We start from the raw sequence: 22,151 nt of genomic DNA, 5'->3' as shown, positions 1-22,151 counted from the left end.
CACAGCAAAGCCAAATACTGTAGACCAGGGAAGCCTCCAGCCGTAGGGCTTTGGGCATGCAGGGGGCTCTTCTTGCTGTCCACCAGAGCTCCTGGCTAAGGGGAGTGGGTCCCACCAGCCCATGCCCTCAGCTGCCCCAGTGTGGTGGCTGTAGAGGAGGGACTGTCCTGCTGCCACCCCAGCCTTCCCCACACTGTGGCCTGCAGCTCTTCCTCCAGCCTGCCTCGAGCCATCTCTTCTGGCTTTTCCCCAGGCTCGGGGTGGAGCCGAGGGCTGAGAAAGGAAAGAAACCCCAAGTCACTGCTCAGGCTGGCAGGGGCACAGTGGGTGCCCCAACTGCCCGATGCCATCCTGCCACCCAGTGCAGGGACACTCTGGCTGCTCCTCCAGCCACCGCTGGGGCCATTGGGACTTACCCTGCACCTGTGTCCAGAGCCCCAGCGCTGACAGCTGGTCAGGGAGGGTGCCCACCCAGCATGGGACTGGAGGCTGCACCCTGCCTGGTCAGCACCACAGATCCAAGAGCAGGAGGATCCACTGTTTTCCTCTTTTGCAGCACATTTTAGATGGTGAGGGGAGATTTTGCAATTAAATTCACCTCCTCTGTTTGGCAGCTCCCAACCTGATGGAATGTGCTACATCCTCGCCTTTCCCAGAGACCAGATTTCATCTGGCAGAGCACCCACTGAGCTCTGGGGTCCCATGCCAGCTGGTTTTACTGCACTGACTAAGCAAGAGTTCCCCATACCATATGAGAGGCTGTGACACAGCCCATTCCCCCGGGTCACTTGGGAGCCACAATCTGTCACTGCCTCCAGTGAGGACTTGCCTGTGCCCTGTGGTGACCCACAGCCCTGCTCCCCTCTCTGTTCCTGTCTGTTCCAGGCACCTAAGCTGCTCAGAGCATCCCACTGGGAAATCACAGGGCAAAGCTGTCTGGGCTTGAAACTATTTGCAGCACTTCTGTCAAAACCTTCATGCAGGGAAAAATGTGGCTGTGTCAAGGATTATGTTCCCTAAAACCTGTGAAAGTCCTAGGTCCAAGTAAGAGTGAGCTATTACAGGATGAATAATTGGCCTTTCATCACTTGGAAGTCCTGCTATAAAAATCCAGGAACCGAAGGAAGCAGCACTGGCTGCAGCTGAACACCAGGACTTGGGAGCACCTGGGCCAGATGCAAGACTTATGTTGAGAGGTGGTCCTGAAGGATCTGTCCCCATCACTCATCTGCCCCAGCAGTGGAGAGGTGAGGCCCTCGTGGGAGGAGGTTCCCTCCTTGCCTGGCAGCAGGAGCAGGGAAAAGGCATTTTCTTGTCAAGCAGCAGCGCCTGGCCATGGTCTGAGCCATGCACAGGGCCATGACAGGGACAACACGGCCTGGGCTGGAGTCATGGGACAGGGGACAGTCCTGGTGTGGGCTGTGGGTGCTGAACACCCCCATGCCATGTATTGGGCCATGACAAGGGCAGAGCAGGTCCTGCCACCAACTCCTTCAGCAGGAAAATGTGAAGGAAATCAGGGAATAGGTGAGATTTTGCTTAATGACCACTTCTGTGGCTACCCAGTCTGTTCCAATGCCACCACTGTCCCCACCAAGCGTTGACAGAACACTGTCAACAAACCCTTCCTCTTTGTCTTCCTGAATATCTGACCTAAGGGGCAACCTAGTCAAGCTCACACTTGCCATCACTGCAGCTCCTAGCAAAATCCAAACAGAAATAGAACTCCCAGGATGGGGCCAGAGCCCTGGGTCACAGGGAACTCTGCTGGCAAGTCTCCAGCTCTGCTATGCCCACCTGTCTGAGAATCACAGATTCTGTCTCATGTCTCCACCAACCCTCTGGGGATGCTGTGGCACCTTTGGTCCCTGCCCCTGCCTGCTCCAGGGCAGAGGATGCTCCCCACTGGAGGACACTCCCTGACAAGGCCATGAGTGACATGGCCAGCGCAGGGGTCCCACCTGCTCCTTCCCCATGAACCCCCCCAGGTACCTGGGGGACCCAGCAGGAGACTGCACGGCCCGATGGGGACACGGGGTGTTGCAGATGGAGTGTAAAGAGTAGAGCAAGGTCTGAAAGAGTCTGTGTGGGGAAGCCACGGTGCTGTGTGAGACCCTCCCAGCTCCATCAACCTCATCCCAAAGGGGGAAGGGGAAACAGCTCACTCTGAACACAAACCACAGCATTTCTATTTCCCATACTCTGAAACTGGCTGAACTGGCCCGTCTGGTCGCTGGGTGCACACGCAGAGAGTGCCCTCACCAGAGAAACTGCTGGGGAGGATGTCCCGGCCTCTGGGGAAGCACAGCACTCCCAGGCTGCCGGCACCATGGGAAAAGCCGCCCCACCACGTTCCTCATCCCCAGTGCCGCACGTGCAGCTCCCAGCAAAGCCACAGCCGGCCAGGAGCACCCAGCAGCTGCTACTTCCCTCTGCTCCCTGCTGTCAGTAGACGGGGAAGTGATGCACCAAAGGGCTGGGGCAGAGCCCAGGCTGCGTTGGAGCTGCAGCAGGGGCACGTTCCCATTCCGGTGTGCCTGCGACGGGTGTCGTTTGCCACCAAAATGTGTCTCCCTGTGGGAAGGAGTGTGTGTGGGTCAATGCAGCTTGGGCTATGGAGGAGCCTTCTCTCCCCAGAGCCTGCTGGAGCCTGGCTGGGCAGGCAGCACTGACTCACCTCCCTGCAGCCTGACCTAATTCGTGAGGCACTGGGTGGGTGAGGAAGGCACTGGGCAGGTGAGGAAGGCGCTGGGCAGGTGAGGAAGGCACTGTGAGCAGCCCCAGCCAGGAGGCATTTCACCACCCAAGCTGAGTTTTTCACGTTCAGATGATGAAGGCCTCAGGCTGTCACTTGAGCTACTATTGGCATGTCACCAACTCCCCGGGCTGGGCAGTCCCATGCATGACCCTGTGCCTTGCAGGGCAGGACAAGGCAGCCAGGGCAGAGACATAAACCAGACCTGAAAGAGCTCTGTGGGTCTGCACCCCATGGCAGGGCACGCCGATCCCCCTCTGAGAGACCCCCAGGCCCAGGGGGATGGTGCCGCTCTGTGCAGGGCAGTGAGTCCCAGGGAAGTGCACTCACCTGCACTGTGCTCCCCTGACGCTTTGCTGCTCTCCACCAGCTGCTTCATCCCCTCCCGTGAGACCTTCAGGTACTTGTTGCAATTGCATACCTGAGAGAAGAGAGAGGGGGAGGTCAGTGAGATGGCCATGGTGCTCCCTGGGCACCTCCTGCCTGCCCAGGGCACAAACCCATGCTGGGCACCCCTGGCACAAGTTGGGCAGCCCCCATCACATGCACCACAGCACAGAAACCAGGGCAAGGCCTGTCCCACAGGCACCAGCCACAAGCCCAAGACCCCCTCCAGAGGTACTCCCGCTGTGTGTGCTCAGCCACGGCTCCAGCCAGGCTGCCAGCACTGCTGCCCACCCTGGCTCCCTGGCCAGAAAACACCAGCAACGAGGCTGCCTTAAAGCATCAAGCAGACACCCAAAGTCTCGGTTGTGGCTTCAAGATTTGATCTCTCTTGTCTGACAGATGCTGGGGATGATGGCTGTGGACCCCAAAACACTCTGGGCTCTGGCTCTGCTTGGCTTGGCTCTGCTGCAGCACTGTGAACACTGAGTCACACTTTCTACCCCACCTTTTGTTTGCCAAAATGTACCCAGACAGGTCTCTGAGTGCCCACATGTGCCAGGTGCTGGACCCCAAAAAGCTGCCTAAATCCCAATGCTGAGAAGCACCCAGGGATGGAGCCTGGGGCTAAGCACAGGGTGCAGCTGGCAGCCAAACACACTTGCTCAGAGTGAGCAGCACTAAAGCTCCCCGGGAGCTTCACAGCCGGCTTCCTGACACCTTCCCTCTCCTCTCCCCTCCCTCCTGGGCCGGGAGCTGGTTGTTGGGATGTACCACAACACCTTTTGTCAGATGTTTGTTTTTAGGGGCTGTTTTCTGGTGGCAGAGCATTCCAAGCACCCAAGGCAAGGAGGGACAGAGGTGAGCAACTTCACTAAGCAGAACAAGTCAGCTCCCTGCCAGGGGCTTTGCTCCAGAGCCTGTTGAAACCAGAAAGGTTTTTCCAGCTCCCAGCCAGGCCCTGGTGTGGGCTGGCAGCCACTCTGCTGGCTTGGGGCTGGAGCAATGCTGGGTTCATGGCATGGGGCAGCGATGGCCCTGCTCCCACACAGCTGCCTGCAGGAGGAACGGGGCAGGGTGATTTGTTTGGAAACGAGCTTGCCACCATGTCCTGGCTCTGCCTTGCAGCATGAGGTGATTCTCACTGGCTGCCTCCACAAAACCAGCACACACTCCCCATCTATCCCCGTCCCAGCACACATCCCCAGCCTTCCGGCTACAAAGGACACCTGGGCTTAGTTCCCTGAGGCCCCACTGCTCCTGCCCTGCAGAGCAGCAGCATGGACAGACAGACAGAGATGGACAAGGGGTGATCTTGGAAGCACCCAAATGACATGGAAAACACTGCATCACTTTTAAAAGGTGGATTTTGCTGCAATCCTCTGACTTGCACAGCCGCACCAGGGAACAACCCCTCGAGCAATTGGGGACAGAGCCCTGCGCTGCTCCTTGCTTATGCTGGGGGCAAGATGAGAGTACTGATACCATGGGGGGCTGAGCATGTCCCCCTGCCCTGAGCAGGGCAAAGCCCTCCTCGGTCTCACCCTCAAACCCAGGGACCTGGGAAATGCATCTGGGTGAAAGCCCAGAGAAACAGAATGATGCTGTGATTTGTGGGAACCTGAATTTCTGCAGAGCCTGACCAGACATTGGATGGTCCCTTTGAGGCCTGAGGACATCCCAGCTCGCACAGGCTGGACCTAGAGCCAAGATGCCACCCCCCAACAGGTACCCACACCCTCACAGCTGGGATTGCAGCAGGTGGAAGGGACAGGCAGCTGCTGGTGACATGTGCTGGTCCCACTGCCCATGATGGTGACAATGGGCTGCATGCTGAAGAGGGATGGGGGGTGGAGGATGGTACCTCTTGGGTATGGTGGCAGCACTGGAGAGTCAGAGGTTTCCAGGAAGCTCCCAGATCAGCTGTCCATTGAACTGCCAGCCAGGAGGGTGCAGCAGGGCCCAAGGACACCCTCCTCCCCTGCCCTCCCTGCTGGCATGGACATGTGGGGGCTCCTCTGCCCTCTGTCACACACCAAATGCCCCAGGATGCCCAACCCTGGCAGCTTGGAGCCCACCAGGTTCTTGAGCAGCAGTGTGAGCATGCTGGGCACAGGCTTCTTGTCTGCCTTGGCTGCACAGAGTGACCTTGCACGAATTTCTGTGTTTCTCTAAAATTCATGACTGTTGAGAATTAGGGGCAGTTCACTCCCTGGGCCAGAAATGCCCAGCAGCACAGGAGTATCTTGGCATTTTCCACTCTCTGAGGCTGCTGGGTGCTGCCAAGAGGCTCTGTGCCCCATGCCACCCCTATAGGGCCTTCACCACCTTCAGCTTCCCAAAAACAGAGTACAAGCTCAGGAGGCAGATAAGCCACTTAAGCAGCAGCATCAATTAGCTGCAATAAAAAATTGCAATTAATTTTTTTAAATGCCTTGCCAAAATGAGCCAAAAGAGATGAAGTGAGTGGGGAAGGCTGCCACTTCCACAGGCTGGGCTGCACGGCTGCTTTGCAGGGACCAGTGGTGGCCTCAGGCTTGACGCTTGGCTCCTGGGGATGTGGAACAGTTTTTTGTGTGTATCTTTTGTATACAGGGTAGGGAAGTGGGGAGCCTTTCTGCTGGAGAAGGAATGGTTATTTCTTCTCAGAAAAGTTTGGTTTCTACAGATCCATCATGGCAGGATTAGCTGTGGCCCCAAAAATCTTCATGAGGTAAATCAGCAGGAGATGGTGGCATCTTGGAACATTGCCTGGGGTGCAACTGCTTTGAGCAGCGGCCATGACCTGACAGAGACGGGTTTGGCATCTCTGTAACATCTCGGGGTCCTCCCAGCCCCTGTGCTAGGCTTGGGGTGGGGGTGTCAGCTTCTGCCCACGCCTCAGTCCTGCCTGGGGGTTGATGTGCTGAGTGGGCTGAATGCAGGGTCTCTGCTCATGCCATCCTTCCTGGCCTCAGGGATGAGGAAAGGGCAGAGTCCAGCTTGGGAGGAGAGCACTGGGGGGGTTGCAGCCCCCAGAGGCTTCTGAGCGGCACCCAGTCCGCTGTCACGGGTGTCCCTGTGGCACAGCAGTGTGCCCGATGCCCCGGGGCAGTGGGGTGCAGGGCAGCGGCGGGCACACCTCGGAGGAGGAGCAGCCCTGCCTTTCTCACGCTGGGGCAGCCCGTGCCAGCACATGCTTAGTCACTGGTAAATCCCAGCCGAGATCTGCTCTGCCCTCTGTGAAATGGATCTTGGCTGCAGCCCCGCTGAAGCAATCCCGGCGCTCGGGAGCCATGGCGGGCGCGCTTTCCCACGGCAGCCCGGCCCCCGGCTCCCCGTGTGAATCAGCCCGGCCCGGTGCCCCTGCCCAGCGCGAGGAGCGCAGCAGACCGGCGTGTCCCTGCTCCGATCCCCTCGGCAGTCGGGACATGGAGCTGCTGCGGAATTCAGGCTCCCTACCTGGTCTGGGGGACACGACTGCGACACCTCCCCTGCGTTTCCCGGCTCTGCTGCCGTGTCCGTGGCAAGGATGAGGAGCAGGTGCAGCTCATCGCAGAGGAAGCCGTGGTCCCCGCTGCATTCCCTCACTGCTGTCCCCTCTCCCTGTGCCTGTCTGTGCATCCTGGCCAAGCTGCTGCACTTCGTGTGCGGCACTGTCACCCCCACACCCGTGTGCTCCTCCCCAGCACCTCAGGCCATCATCCAGAGGGGCACTGCAGCCCAGCCAGCTCTGTGCTGTCACCACCAAGGGCGTGACATGGGGATTTGAAGGAGTGATGTCATTGGACTGAGACCGTGGTATTATCACTGGTGTGGATTTTGTTCCCTGAGCCCGGTGAGGTGCTTGTCCCCAGCCCCAGCATCTTAAGCCCCTCCTGCACTGAGGCTTTCCCTGCCTATGCCACCAAGAAGGATGAAGCAGGTGAAACGTCCTTTTGCAATGCTGGCAGCCCAGCCGGCGCCCTGGTTTTGTTTAGGATGATCCCTGCCTCTCCCAGCCCTCCTGGCTGGGGATTTCAGCAGCAGTGACGCACGAACCTCCCAGGACTCGAGCAACTGGATGCTTGAGCCTGGAGCTCCAGGGCCATCTCAGCATCCCATCCTCTTTCTGCACCTCCACCCATGGAGCTGAGAAGCTGAAAGAAAACTCAAGTTCAGCAGATAACAAGAGCCAAACCTTCGGTGACTCCAAAAGGGCTACAGAAGTCAGTGTGAGCTTGGCTAAGGCTGGCAGCATGAGCTCAGGCGGACGTAGGCTAGTACCCAAAACACCTGGAAGATGAGCAGTTCAGACAGCACTGGAGTCAGTTTTGCTCCTTCCTTTGATATCTCTAAAAGTTGCGTCTCCAAAGTGTTTTGAGTCACCTTGGTGATGCTGACCTCTGCCCAGAGGAGCCACCCTGGAACAGCCTCTGGGCCTTAGGGCTCCTTCCACCTGCTCTGCTGACAAACATCACAGGCCAACATCACTGAGGGATCTCCTTGGCAGGGTTTTACCAGTGAGACACAGCTCTCTGCCTGGAGAGCTCCTGGCTTGGGAAATCCTCAGTGTAAAGGATCCAACCTGCTGTAAAGGAAAACAGTGCCCGGTGTGAACTCTTTGGGGCAATTCAGGGCAGCTCATGTCAGGACAATTCCTTGGGTGTCTTCTTCTCACTGTATCACAGGACTACTCAACAGCCACCTGCAGTGATATCTCTTTTCCTACTCACCACCTACCCTCTCCTCTTTCTCCCTCTCTCCAAGATGGGTATCACCTGGTGAAAGGGCCACTCCTCCGGATGGAGGTTGCAACTCTCCCTTTGGTTGTGAAAGCACAGCCCTTGAGCATCCAGGAGTTTCTTTCAGGGACTTATCGAGAGTTGAAACCTCCCCAGATTGCAGGATGCCCAGGCTCAGCAGAGGCTGCCCTCTATTACCTCCAAGGCCAGGAATTATGGACCTGCCTCTGCATACCTCCTGCCTACAACCCAAAGCAGAGTGCCCAGGAAGGTGGGAGATGGTGGGAAGGGCAGTGAAAGAAAACCAGTTAACAACCCAGCAGATGTGAAGCAGAGCTCAGGAGCTGACCATGCTCATCTGCCCACGTGTCTGTTGTCTCACATTTTTCCCAAGTGACTTCAGCTGCCCTTGCTGCACCCACAGCTTTGACCTTCAGACACTCTCCTCTTCCTCTAGCAATGCTCTGCCCTGTAGCACCTTCGAGGTCCTTGCACTAAGAGCAGAAACTCAGCAATTCAGCCCACTGGAGATCTCCACACCCTATGGGTGCAAAGGCCACCTCTGGGTGCAGTGCTGGGGACAGCCATCTCTCCAAGGGGGATTTTCAGAGAGCAGCTGGCTGGGCCATGTCCCTTCCCCTTTATGCCAAGAGCTTTCCTCACTGATCCTCTCATCACCAGCGCCTGGGAATCATAAAGGTGCACATTGCTGCTCCTGCTGTTGCAATGGTCCAGTGCCTGTTCTTGAGTACCAGCAAACTCCCCAGCAGCAGAGGAGATAATGGGTGTCAGCCTGGTACTTCCAGAGGGCAAAGGCTCTCTGTGCACACAACAGCCCTGAGTGCCCTCAGCTCCCAGGGCCTGGGAGTTGGGCTGTGATGCTCCCACACGGAAATGCAGCCTGGGCATCCTCTGCCAAACCTGCCTGCACACCCAGCAGCAGGCATTTCATGGCCATCTGGGCTCAGAAACCTGCTGCCAGTGGAAACACAGGGCTGCCAGTGGGATCCTGGCACCAGAGGCCGTTTGGTTCACAAGGAGGGAAGGGCTCTGTTTATTGAATCATTGACATCACTTCCCTCACTGCCAGCCAGGTACTCCGAGAGGTCTCTTAGGCAAGTGCTGACCTAGCCCAACCCTGCTAAGCTGGTAAGATGACATGGATCCCATGCCAGCCTGGTACTGTGTTCCCACTGCTTTCTCTGCTCCCGTTTTGCTATTAGTCATCCATTTCTGGAAGGTTTCTCATGCATAATAAATTGTTTCAACACTTGCATAAGCCAATTCTTCTCATCAGGAGTGACCTGCTGCATTTCCCAACACTTTCCCTAGGCAGTTCTTCCAACTGCCATGAAATATGGAGTTAAAACATGAAGTTTTCTATCCCCCTCGAGGCAAAAGGTGTGGGAAATCAAACAGATAAGAATGCCTTTAATTAGTATCATTTGCATAAGCTCTGGGAAAGGCTCACCTGACAGTTCCACGGGCCTTGCTTGTCTGGGAGCATCAGCCATGGCTGAAACGGGCAGATTAATGGAACTCCTCTGACTGGGGAGACAGTGGGTCAGGGTGATAGAGCCCTGGAGGCTCCATGGGTACCCCAGCTCCTGTTGGCTCTCCTTGGGGCACCCCAGCTCCCACTGCCTCCTTGTCTGTGCAGTCCAGATGCTGCTGGCTCCCTTTCAGGTCCCCCCAGCTCCCACTAGCTTCTTGTCAGGGCACCCTCTTCTCCATTGCCACCTGTGAGTTTGCAGCTGCTCTGAGCAAAGAGGTGACCCGTGGGCTGGGGTGAAGGGCAGCGATGGGAAGAGAGGAGAGGAAGCACAGGCACATCCCTGGAAAAGGTGTGGAGGCTGTGGAGCGGGCTTGGCATGCAGCAAGGATGGGAGCAGGCCATGTGGCCTCTGCTTTTCTCTCCCCCGCTGCACTCCTGCTCCCTCGAGCACAGACACTGCCAGTCCCCAACCACAAACCCCATCCCGCTGCTGTCACTGCCGGGGGTGACAACCAAAGCCCTTTTCAGTACCTCAAGGCCTTTGCAGTGATGAGAATCTCACCCCACACTACATGTAAACCCACATGCAAAGCTGAATTTCCCAGAGGAAAAAAAAATTATGCTCAACCCGCCTCTTGCTGCACACATCCCCCCTCAGATCCCTCCAGCTGCCTCTCAGCTACCTCAAGTCTCACTTGCTCATCTTCCTTCCCAGCTGGGCTGGGTGCCCCAAAAAGCTGAAACTGCCACAGCACCCTTGACCCAACCTTCACTGTAGCCGTGAGCCCTGTTTATACAGCACCCAACACATGGGTGCTGCTCCGGGACAGGCTCATGGCAAGTTTAATAACAAAGCAAAGCAGTAATAATTGCCTCCTAACGAGGTTACGTAGCATCCCTGAAGACTTGGCTTTAGGGTGAGCTCTGTGCCAGGAGCTGCCAGGGCCGGGGTGTGAGCTGTCCCTTCCCACCCTCCTGTGGTGCCTCTGCTCCTCCAGCCCTACGCTAGCACTTTCCTGCCTTGTGAATGTGCTTCATATCCAACCCTGGGGTGAAGGTTAGCCCCTCCTGTGTCATGGAGCTCCAGGACACCCACCTCCTGCTCCAGTCTGCTCCAGAGTCTGTGCCGCAGCAGGAGAAGGGTTAACTCACCCAGCTCCCTGCAATGCAGCTCATTGCTGCTCATTGCTGCTCCTCCTTATCAAGCTACTGAGTTTTATCCAGCTGGAGGTGAGAGCTCTGCTCTTGGTTAGAGGATTCCAGAAGCTGATGAACCTCAGGGCTGGGAAAAAAACGCAAATCAGGAATTGCCTGGCACTCGAAACAGAGCGAGGGTCCACATCCTGCCAGCTCATATTCCAAAACTAAAATGCAGGTGGAAATCTGGCTACCAAGCAACCCCAGATGTTCAGAAGCAACATGTTTTGGCACCAGAAATGGAAGAGGTCATTCAGATACATTTTCTGCCCTTGAGAGTCAGAGCCCTGGAAACTGCAAAGGGACGGAGCTTTTCTCTGTCTAGAGGATCCCCATGCTCAGGTCATTGACAGTGAGGCACCAGCACTGCTCGTCCTCCCCTGAGGGCTCAGTGGCTGTGCTGTGAGCCGGAGTCCTGCCTGAGCTGGGCACCAGGAATCCCCAGGGCAGCCCATGAAGCCTCTTCCCTGCTGCACCTTCCCCTGGACGTGCAGCCAAGCTGGGGGCTGTGTCTGTGCTCCTGGGGCTGGACAAGCTTTAGGAAATTATCTTTATTGTGTATTAAGCAACAGCCACCCTTATTCCAGCTCCTTCTGGCTTCCCCAGGCAGCTGTCCTCCCTCTGACTGAGGTCCTGGGACCAGCTGTGTGATGTACATCAGGGGCTTGTTCCCCTGCCTGGGGAAGCTGTGCCTGGCTGGAAGCTGTATCCCCATCTCTTTGCTTTTCCCCAGAGCAGTTTTCAGCCCTGTGCAAATGGCCAGGGCCACCCTGGGCCAGGTGGCTGGCCAGCTCTGCTCCTCCATGGCCATCTGGTCCCCGAGCACACTGCTGCCCTCTCCTCTGCCTTCCCTGGGGAGTCCTGGGGCTGCTCTGGGCTGATTCCCCAAGCCAGCACTGCAGCTCAGTGGGGTGAGGATGTGCGGGCAGAGGCAGAACCAGGGAAGTTGGGCTCATGTTTCAGCTTCTATTTTTATCTGGGAACCCAAGTCTGCTATGCAGAGGCCCCCGGGGAACACACTGCCTTCCCCAGCTGGAACCAGATACCATCAGAGCTCTATCTGCCCTTCCCTATCACCGTGCCAGACCTCCGGGTAGAGGGCAGCATCACCCGAGGCACTGGGACATCCTCCTGGCTCCCAGCATGCTGTGGCAGGGAGGGAAGGAGCTGGGGAGCAGCTCTGCAGGCCAGGTCCCCACGCTTCCAGCTGCTCTGAGGTCGGGAACACTTCATCACAAGTGGAGCTGCAGAAGAGCCCTGCCACACTCTCACCAGGCCACCACCCAGGTCAGCAGCCAAGCGTTGGTGTCCCTTCTCAAGCTAGACTTCAGTTCTGTGCCAGGGGAGCGGGATGCTCAGGGCCTGGGGTCACACCTGCACCCCCAACCCACCAGGTGCTCTGCAGGAGCCCGTGCTGACGCTGTGGGGCTGCACCATCCCCATCCGCTTCCATTTGTTAAAGCAAATAAACCCGATTTAGTGGCCAGAGCTGCAGCAAAATGGGAACTTGAGCTACTCCGGCCCGAGCAGCTCGTGTGTAGCTGCAGGCTGGCCAGGGCAGGGGCTGCACTCACTGACGGAGAGCCCCTGGTCCTGGGCAATGCCAGTAAGCAGGGGGCACAGCTGGGAGGAGGTGAGGCCCCGTCCTAGTGGGCAGCGCCTACTGCTTTAATTGGGGGGGAGAGTAGGAGCAGACGCAGAAAACGGGAATATTAAAAAAAAAAAAAAAAAAAAAAAAAAAAAAAAAAAAAAAAAGCGTGAGAAAGGAAATCTGAGCGAGGCCTGGAGCAATCTACCCAATCCAGCGGAAACAATGGCCCAGGAAGAAAAACCAGTTCCTACACATAAGGTAAAATAGGCTGGGAACGCTGGAGGAGGGGCGGGAGGCTCCCAGCACAAACAAGCCGGGCATTATGCGGCTGCGCTGCCCGGGGCACGGTGCCCCTTCCTGGTGTGGGGGACCCCTAATCCTGGTGTGCTGGGCTGGGCTGGCACCCACCCCAGGGATGGACAGCCAGGAACAGCAGCTCGGGCTGGCGGGGCTCAGCACCCAGGCTGGGCTGGGCTGCATTCAGCGCCCGAAATGGGCTCAGCTCCCCCGGTTTAACTCAGCCGGGCTCAGCATCCAGGCTGGGATCTGCCACTGGTCTGAGATGAGACCTGAAAATGGGATCAGAAACATTTTGCCCAGGATTAACCCACATTTTGAGATTAGCCCCCAGGCTGGGCTCACTTCCAGGCAGGGTTTACTCCAGGATGGGCTCCTCTCCAAACTAGGCTCACCCCCGGGTTGGGCTGATCCTCAAACCGAGCTCAGCCTCAGGATGGGATGATCCCCACGGTGAGCTCATCCCCAACAGGGCTCAGCCCCAGGCTGAGCTCATTCCCAGACAGGGCTCAGCCCCAGGCTGAGCTCAGCCCAAAGGGCTGCAGAACGCACGGAGCTGCTGGCTGGGCTCCCCCAGGCTGGTGGGACGTGGGTCCTGGACACTTTGGGGAAGTGGCACTGCTGGCAGCTTGGCCACCTCCTCACCTCCCCAGATCCCACTGTGGGAAGCTCATTGTCCCTCTGGTCAGCACACCCTGGCAGGCAAACCCTAGGCTGTGGGATGGGGAAAGCCCAGGTGGACAAATCAGCTCCAGCAGGGTCCAGAGGCTGCTCCCTGCCCTGCCCATGGGCACCGATCCATTCCCTTGGCTGTGTGGCAACAGCTGGGATGTGCCAGGGGGTTGTGCTCCCCACAGCTTGGAGAGCTGCATAGTTTCATTTTGAAGCAGAATCATAAACTCCTAAAATCAAAACCACCATCACGATCCTCACCATGAGTGGTGTGGCTGTGCCACTGGCACTGGAGGAGGTGTTTGGTCCCCCAGGCCAGCCTTCACTGCTGGGTCTGAGGACAGAGGGGTGTCCCCAGAACATGGGCCACTGATTTATCCTGGCCTGCCACCAATTCTCACTTTGGGCATGGTCCCGGTGAGGGGCCTATTCCAAAAACTGCCACCACCTGGGCACAAAGAGTGTAGGGAGGGAGCCAGAGAGAAAAGGCAGAACCCATCCTGACAGGGTCCAAAAGGGCTGCAGTACCCTATGCTTGGCCAAGGAAGACTGGGAACAAGCTGGGGCTCAAGAGGTGTCATGGAGTGTGCCACACTGATGGGGACATCCCTGAGCCGAGGACTCCTGGGACCCTGGGGTCCTGGGCAGTGGGTAGGGGGTTGCTCCCAGGCAGCCCATGGGCAGGTGAGGAGGAGCGGGAGGAGGAGGAGGAGGAGGAGGAGGAGGAGGAGAAGCCCTGTGCTGTGCTGGGTTTCTTTGCCCAGTGTCTCACTGCAGGTGTGCCAGCATCCTTCTCCCTAGACAACCCCTCATGGGGTGGGACTTACGCTGGTCACCTCTGGGATTTCACACCTCTGGATGTGGCTGAAGGACATGCCATGAGGGAAGGTCCATGGGCTACCCAACATTTACTGAGAAACCTTTGTCAGGACAAGGGGTGGATTTGGGTGAGCCCTAGACTGCTGCCAAGCACTTTTGGAAGGCTGTCCCTGTCTGAGGCATGGGCTTAATGTACCCTGAGGGTGCAGCTCTTCCCACAGTGAGCAGAGCATGACACTGCACAGCTGGGTTCAGGCAGCATTCCCAGCACAGAGGGGCTCACAGGGACCACCACCCTCTTTGAGATCAACCATCTGCATCACATCCTGAGGAAAAACACCAGCTCTTCACACACAACTTCTCCAAAAGACTCCCCAGCAGTCTCAGAGAGAAGCCACACTGGCTGCTAGCTGGGACCAGCGAGAGGAAAACCCTGGGAGCAGGGGAAGAGCTGCTGCTGCCAGAATAAGAACAAACTCCAGAAAACCTTGGGCACTTATTCCCCATGTTCCCAGCCTGACACCTCCCAGATGTGTTAACATGACTCCAGCATGTTGGTGACATGTGGGGTCACCATGGTGTGATGGGGGGCCCAACCCATCCACAGCTCCTCACTACAGCAGCAGGGGGTGCAGGGAGTGATCTACAGCATCACAGGCTTGTGTCACACACACAAAAAGGTAAAAAGGGGCAATAATGTACAAATGTGGCTTTTTTTTTTTTTTTTTGCTCTTGCTGGCCTCAAGGGAGTTGCTGTCTATTATTTCAGTGGCCAAGTGGAGGAGGCAAAGTTGGGGCAGATGACAGGAGTGATCTGACCCTGCCATATCTGGGTTTGCCCTTTCCCTGACGGACAGGACGTGGGCAGGTGAGTGTTGGCAGAACTGTAATTTCACCCCGCAGAAAAAAATACCTTCAAGTGAAAAATGCTGATGGGCAATTTGTGGGGGTGAAGTTGGAGCAGAAAGATGTATGCTTCATTCCTCACATTCCTCTCCAGCTTCCTTGGGATAGTGGCTGTGCTCCCCAGGGCCCTCTCAGTGCCCAGGGGGTGATGGAGCGGGCTGAGGATCCTGTCCTGCCACCTTGCTGCCTCCACCAGCTGGGCAGGGCTGAGCATCTTCCCCTCCTTTCCCATTGTGGGGGCAGAGGAATAGGACTGAGGTCTGAGTCCTGCTGGGGTCTCAGAAATGAAATCTGTGATCAGTGTGGGCTGCACCTTCAGAAACACCTGGGTGAGGGACCCTCACAGGCACCGTCGTGTCCCCAGGTCCCATCCTGCCGAATCCCGGCGTCCTGCCACATGCGCGGCCAGCGCACTGCCTGCCCGCGGCCACAGCAGAGCAGGGCATCTTGGGCTCTCCCAAGGTCCGAGCACAGACGGATGTCCTCTCCTGAAGACACCTCCCCGCGTTCCTTCTCCTGCAGCACCACCCCGAAGCACTGAGGAAGAGGCGCGCTGCATCCCTGGCTTCCTCTCGGGCACTGCGAGGGCACTGTGCCAGCAGCTGATGGGAAAGTTCAGGGTCGGGGCGAGTGCGGGGAGAGGCTCATAAAGGGCTCTTTGTGCCACAGGTCTGACCCGACTCCAGTACGGAGCCCGCGGCCCCACAGCAAAATGCAGCCCAGAAATATGACAAGACATCTTTTTCCCAGGCTGCTGTTAAACTCTAATTAAACATTTCAGCACACTCGAGCAAGGGAATGTCTGCTTCTCAGGCCTGGGCCATCCCAGCTGGAAATCATCCCCTCCGATGTGAGTGGGCTGGTGCAGGCTGACCCAGAAGGATGCTCCTTGGGTGTAGGGATGACGTGAACCCACACACCACAAGGGACAACCTGCTCCTCTCCAACCCCTCCACGCCAGCATGGGTCCACTGCTGCCTCCCACTCTGGAGGAGGCATCCAGGCTGGAACAGCTGGAGAAGGGGACATGCAGACAGGTCCATTGTGGCAGTGCCACCCCTGGCACTTGTGCACTCCCCACCGTGGGAGCTGGGGTCCCTGTACCTGCTGGGGCAGCAGCCCAGGGTGCACAGCCTGCAGCAGCAGGAGGCAGTGGCTCCTTCAAGAAATGCGGTCAGAAAATCTAACGAGGCTAGAATTGTCATCCTGCTATTTTAAAGAATGGAAGAAAAAGAAAATAGCACAAAAGAGCTGAACAGTGAAGCCAGGCGGTTCCAGGGGTGAGGAGCCCTGTAAAGCAACAGTCTGGGGCACAGCAGCTTGGAGACTGCCCCTAAAATCATTTGGATGTCCAGGGGGGTCTCATGACAGTGAGCTGGCACAGCTCTCCACATTATTAAACACTGAGTTTGGCCATTAATTGCAGCAATTTCTCACCACCTCATTTCTAGCAGGCACAGACCAGATGCAAAAATATCCCACCCCTGATGCTTTGGTGTCTGACCCAGCCTCATGGAGGGGACATGGTGGCACTGAACTACTGCTCTGCAGCATCCCTTGTCCCACCTGAGCACAGCCCAGTGGAAGCAGTGCACCAGGGACAGGCAGTGCTGGGGGCTGGGGAGCTGCTGGTTTTCCATGGGCAACCTCAGCATCAGAACCAGGTCGCTCAGGAAAGGATTACTCCAAAAATGTGCCACTTCTGATCAGGATCAGTAAGTACTGGGAAGGTGTCTGCCCTGCGACTTGGAGGAGTGTGACAGACCAAGCAGTGACACTTGTAATTTGGCATGCCATGGGGTGGAATTTGGCAGAACTGGTCTCTCCTGCTCTGAGGACATTCCAGCTCCTGCATGGGCAGTCTGAACTGAACTCCCTCAATACATACAGCAACCATGGGTTTAATCCAGCTCTGCCCCCTCAGGCATGCAGCAGCAGCAGCTTCTGGGGGAACTTCATCCTGGCCCATTGAGGCCCCAGGGCCGAGGTTCCTGTCACTGTGCTCTCAGTCACCCCTGGGAACCCTCACTCTGGTGTTGTGCCTACCCTCACTAAATGCTCCCCTCTAAGAAAATGGCAACACCAATCTGTATCTGGTCCCCCTGACAGCATGTGACTGTGGATGGCTGACAGCCCTGGAGGGGGTCACAGCCACATGCAGGGCTGTCCCTAGGTGCCACACACTCACAGGATTCGTCCTTCTCCTTTCACTGCAGTGGGATGGGGAGGGAGGCTGGATTTAGAAAGAAATCTTGACTTTTCTAGGAAAAGCAAGGCAGGCAGCAGGGTCTTTACATCGTCCCTGTGCAGCACCTGGGCTGTGCTGCCCTGTCCAGGCTTTGTGGGATCTATCTGTCCCTGAATCCTGATCGAACCTGAGGGTGCCCCAGGTGGCACCGTGAACCCCAGTCCTAGCACAGACACGGCTGCCAGGCAGCACGGGCGGTGACAGTTGTGGGGACACCGACAGGGCACCCACCCCCCATGCAGCGCACACGCCAAGGGGGCTCATCCCTATGGCCCCCCAGAGACCCCATTCCCACTGGGAACCACAACCCACACCCTCCCTGTGTGCCCACAGCTGGGGAGACTGTGACACCACGAGCCGGTGACAGGGAGCCAGATCCTGAACTATTGTCCGACTGTTTCCCAGGCTCTTCTACCGGCTTGTGAAGATGCGAGTGCCAGTGGAGTGGGATCGGGGCGCGAGGGAAGCTGAGACAAAGGCGTTGCACCGCCCTCCTCCTCCTCCCAGCGCTTGGCAAGGCGGGGGGACTCTGGGAAGGGAAAAGGTTCCCAAGGCGAAGGTGTTAAATACCCTTCTCCCGTGCTGCTGTCACCTCGCGGCCCCGGGGGTGTGAGAATCAGACTCTATTATCCCCTCCGTAGGAACTAACATACTGTACTAACCTTTTCACATGAAAGCTACGCTCTGTTTGCCAACAAAAGCCGACGCTTGGTTCCCAGGAGTGGGGAAAACCCAAGCGTACAGCACTGAGTGGGGGCTCCAGGGCCAGCCCACCCCGCCTGCCCCAGGCCTGCCAGACCGGCGGGTGCGAGGGGTGGCAGGGGCTCTGCGGGTGGGGTCAGCCGTGTGCAGCCGCTGGGCTGCAGCAGGAGGACCCTCCCCAGGGTGAGGGATCCTTCTTCCCCATCCCGGGGTGCCTGGGGTCCCCCTGGCTTGTACCCCGCATTGAGAGGTGGATGGGGCTGAAGGTGGAGGCCAAGGGGGACTCCCTGTCCTGGGCTTTGCACTGCAGGGAGCCCTTCCCTAGGCACACTGCCCCAGCTGTCTCCTGTCCCCAGGCTGGCAGACCCTCATCAGCTCCCCCAGGCTCCCCCTGAGCAGTTTGCAGGGCTCAAGCTGGTTCTTCTCCCACCACTGACCAAAACAGGTCAGGCTCTGCAAGGTCTGAAACTCCCACTCGTTTTCAGGCTACCCTGAAAGGTGGGAAGCAAAACTGGGAAAGCATCACTGGGCCATGGAAAAACCCATCTGCGCAACAGCTGAGCCCCAGCTCAGCATTCAGAGTGGCCAGATGAGCACTGAGCACAGCAGCTCTGGCCTCCCTGGGAATATGGCAGCAGCAGGGATGGGACAGGCATCACCTGGAGCTGGGACTCCCTTCCCCAGATGTTGGCAGACATCTTCTGAGGTGAACAGTTGCGATAGCAGCCTCCTCATTCAAGTTTTTAAATAAATGAGACCAGTCTAGGGCATTGCAGCTGCTCAGGGCTGAGATAAAGAAAAGGCCAGAGGAGAGTGAAAAGGGTTTTTTTTTGTTTTTTTTTTTCAAATCAACAATACCTGCTTGGCCTCATTTATGGCTGGATACCCTCGACAGCTTGGGGCAGTGGGCTTGAGAGGTGCCCAAGGCCAGAGCAGATGCTAAATTCTTGAGGAGCCCCACACTTGGGGACACATCCCTGCAAGACCCTACAAATTCCAGATTCTCATGTTGCCTTGGAACCTCAACTAGGTCCATGCTTCTATTGAGGGAAGCAGGAAGAAGGAGGGATGAGTCCTTTCCCCTCCTCTCTATTGTTTCCTTCCATGCCTACCTCCACCTCCAGTCAGCTCTGGAAGCAGCTTCCTCCCTGACCCCACAACCTTCCAGTCCCAAAGGGCTGTGAGGCTTTTCCAGGTCCCCCAGTGAGCTGCTGGCCCACTCTAGCAATGGGGTGACCCTCTGCTGCCCCAGCTCCATTGGCAGGTCCCGCTGCACACGGGCAGGTTGGTTCTGTTCACACGTTTACTGGCCCCCAGCCCACTGAGCTGTTTCACACAGGCTGTCAGTGACAGCGTCCAGAGCCTGCGGAGCCGTCCCGCTGCTGTGCATCCTGCGGAGGTGCCTTGCAAAGTAATTGAATTAAAGCTAGTGAATCACTTCTGTGCTGCCTGGCTGCTCCTCTGTGCATAGGTGCAGCGGCCCGGGGTGGCCCGGAGCACACGCAAGGGCTCTTTGGGCTGCTCTTTTTGGAGGGTCACTTCTCCTCTCAGTTGCTGCAGTCAGATTTGGGTCATCAGGTTTGATCTAAATATGTCAGAGGACTGGAATTCATGGGGAAGCTAAGGCACAATAATGCAGGCTCTGTCCCAGTGTAATTCTGGGCTGGTTTCAAAAGCTCTTGGTTCACTCTTAGTGTCCTGGGAAACCTGGGGCAGGTTTAGTTCCTCACCTGACACAGGTGCCTTGGTGCTTGAGAGGTGAGGGCAAACCTGCCCTGCCCTGCCCTGCCACGTGTCCCTGTGATGGAGACAAAGGTGGGCGAGCTGTTGCTAGCTACCCCTGGTTCAGAAGCACCTTTGAGCCAGGAACTGAGCCAGGGCCAGGGTCAGGGCTGTGAGGCTTAGGGCAAGATGAGAAGAGATCCTTACCCAGTGTCCAGGGCAGACGAGGCAAGAGGAGGGAGAGTTGGTGCAGAGGGGAGGCACAGAGCGGAGCTGTCCCTCAGGCAACTGTCCCCAGGCTTCCGAGTGCCAACTGAACCCTGCAAAGCTTGGTGTTTTCCAGGGAGGAGCAGGCAGAGCACTGTCAGACTTGCTGCAGCTGTGAGAGAGGAGCTGGGACAGTTTGTCCAGTGTCTTCAGCCCAGCCCAGCTCCCCAGACCTGCTCCCCAGCTCCAGGCATCCAGTGGGTCCAGCATGGGCCATGCACAGAGTGGTTCTCGGGGCAGGTGACAGCCCTGGACCTACCAGGGAGAGCAGTGATAAACAGGAAAGGAGACACAGAGGGCTGGTTTAGAGGGCAGCTCTGGATTTTCTGCTTCCCCACCTGAGGTCTGCCTGAACCCAATCAAGGAGTCCAGGACCAACCAAACAACCCTGAGGCAATGAAATTGCAAACACAACAGGATAAGCTGCAACAAGAGACTCGCTCAAATTTTCAAGCCAGTCCATGAAGGGATGAACACATTGCAGTCTGGGTCATGCAGAAGCCAAGCTGGAGACCTGCCTGGCTCCATCAGCATCTTCACACAACTCTCTGTGGGTTCCTGCAGCCTGAACCCTTCCTGCTGTGTCAGGGATCAGTGCCCTGTTACTCACTGCCTTTGCTTGTGGCCATAGCCAGTCAGGGCCCCTGGCCACCACAAATCGTGCAGCTTGGCAGAACTCTGGGACACACAGGGCCAGGGTTGGAGGATAAACCCCTCGGAACTCTGTCTGAGCTGCTGGAGTGAGCAGACTTGGTGTTTGCCCTGGAGGTAGCAGCTGGGTGGGAACTGCTCCTGCTCAGCTCCATTTTGTGGGTACCTGCACAGTTGAAGCACCTCAAAGCAAGAGCCCAGATCCTTGTACAAGCTCTTGCATCCAAAAGTGATAAAAATAAATGAAAAATAGACCTTCACCAGGTCCCTGGGGAGAATATTTTGGGAGCAGTAGCTTGCCATTTGGTCTTGGAAACTCAGCTTCAAAGCCCAAAGCACATCAAAGTCCAAACCTCCAGGTCCGAGGCTTCCTGGAGAAGGCGAGGTTGCCTGTCAGTGCCAGCCTCTGCTCTCTCTGCCCTGCAGGAGCCTCTGGGGACACACGGCTCCAGTGCAGGAGATTAAAGGGGCCTCTGGAGCAGAGCATCCTCAGCAGCCCAGGGGACACCTGCCTGGCTCATGGTGACTCTGGCTGTCCCCAGGATTACCGCAGTCTCTGTCTCAGGGGCTCTTTATCCCCCCATGACAAAAATTATGAAAAGAGAGATTATTATACCCCCTGCAGCCCTTCTCCTTCAGCAGACAGCCCAGAGCCTCCCCTCCTCCACGCAGCACCCCGATGGATGCTCAGCCCGGAGCCGGGAGGGGGCCATGGGAACGCCTGGCGCTGGCTGTCGCCGTCCTGCTGCGCGGCAGAGATGAGAGGAAAAGCAACTCCCGGGGCTTCCCCTCCCCTCCGTGCTCGCCCGCTGCGGCCCCGCCGGCTCTTTCATCTCCCGGCCCGCGGCTCTTTCATCTCCGGCCGAGGTGCGATCGGGCCCCTCCGGCCGCCCCCGTCCCGGCACCGCCCGGCACCGCCTTGGGCCAAATGGCCGCTGGCCCGGCCTGCCCCGGGACGGGTGCCGCGGGCACCGGGCACCGCTGCAGTCACTGCCGAAGTGCTCAGCACTCCCGAGATTTGGCTGCTCTCAGGTGCCTGGAGAGAAACCGAAGGACCAGATTTCTGCTGGTTCGCCTGTAAAGCAGATGACGCCGGGCTCGTGTCGGCTCAAACTCAGCTCATCTCTGTGAATTTGTGCCCACACAGAGCCAGCCCGCCGGGCCAGGGTCACAGTGGGGTCGTGTGGGCAGGTGTCCCCGTGTCCCGGTCCTCCTGACTGTGGGTGGCACAGTGGTTCCCAAAGGAACCATCCCAACTCCCAGCCCTACAGGGAGGGAAGCTCATCACCATCCTGGCAAACAATCTGCAGCCCACGGGCCAGCCACGGTTTATCCCTGGATTCTGGTATGGGGTGGCAAGGCTGCACTGTTATCACACAGCTCTGGGTGTCAGGACACAGGGGCACCTCTGCCAAAGGGCAGTGAATCCTTTCAAGCAGCATGAAACAGCCTGCTTGGTGGGAATGAACCGCAAAGGGAGCACAGCTTGGTAATGGGAATAGCTGGGAGAGAAAGAGAACAAGAAAGAGAAGGGCCATGGGCTGGGCTGGGCTCCTGCCAGGCAGTGTCACTGCACGTCCGAGCTCTGGGGTAACAGTGATGGGGCTGTCAGTGAGTGCAGCCCCGGGACAGACACATGTGGCATCAGGACATGTCAGCACCACTACAGCACAGAACTGCACCCAAACAGCCAGGAACTGACACCACATTTCACACCAGCAAACAGCTCTTCTGCAGAGAGC

General features: G+C 57.5%; 1 protein-coding gene across 6 annotated transcripts in view; it reads right to left on the bottom strand.

The window, feature by feature from the left end:
• EXD3 (exonuclease 3'-5' domain containing 3) overlaps positions 1 to 22,151 on the bottom strand; it is a 254,749-nt gene that overhangs the window by 7,892 nt on the left and 224,706 nt on the right. For all 6 annotated transcript variants that reach the window (XM_053961998.1, XM_053962003.1, XM_053961997.1 and 3 more), the window contains one exon: positions 3,086 to 3,176. In XM_053961998.1, the coding sequence (XP_053817973.1) occupies positions 3,086 to 3,176 (91 nt within the window). The remainder of the gene's footprint in view (positions 1 to 3,085; positions 3,177 to 22,151) is intronic.

The sequence above is a fragment of the Vidua chalybeata genome, chromosome 21 (genome assembly GCF_026979565.1).
Source record: "Vidua chalybeata isolate OUT-0048 chromosome 21, bVidCha1 merged haplotype, whole genome shotgun sequence".
Classification (NCBI taxonomy): domain Eukaryota; kingdom Metazoa; phylum Chordata; class Aves; order Passeriformes; family Viduidae; genus Vidua; species Vidua chalybeata.
This window is presented reverse-complemented; position numbering and strand designations above follow the sequence as displayed.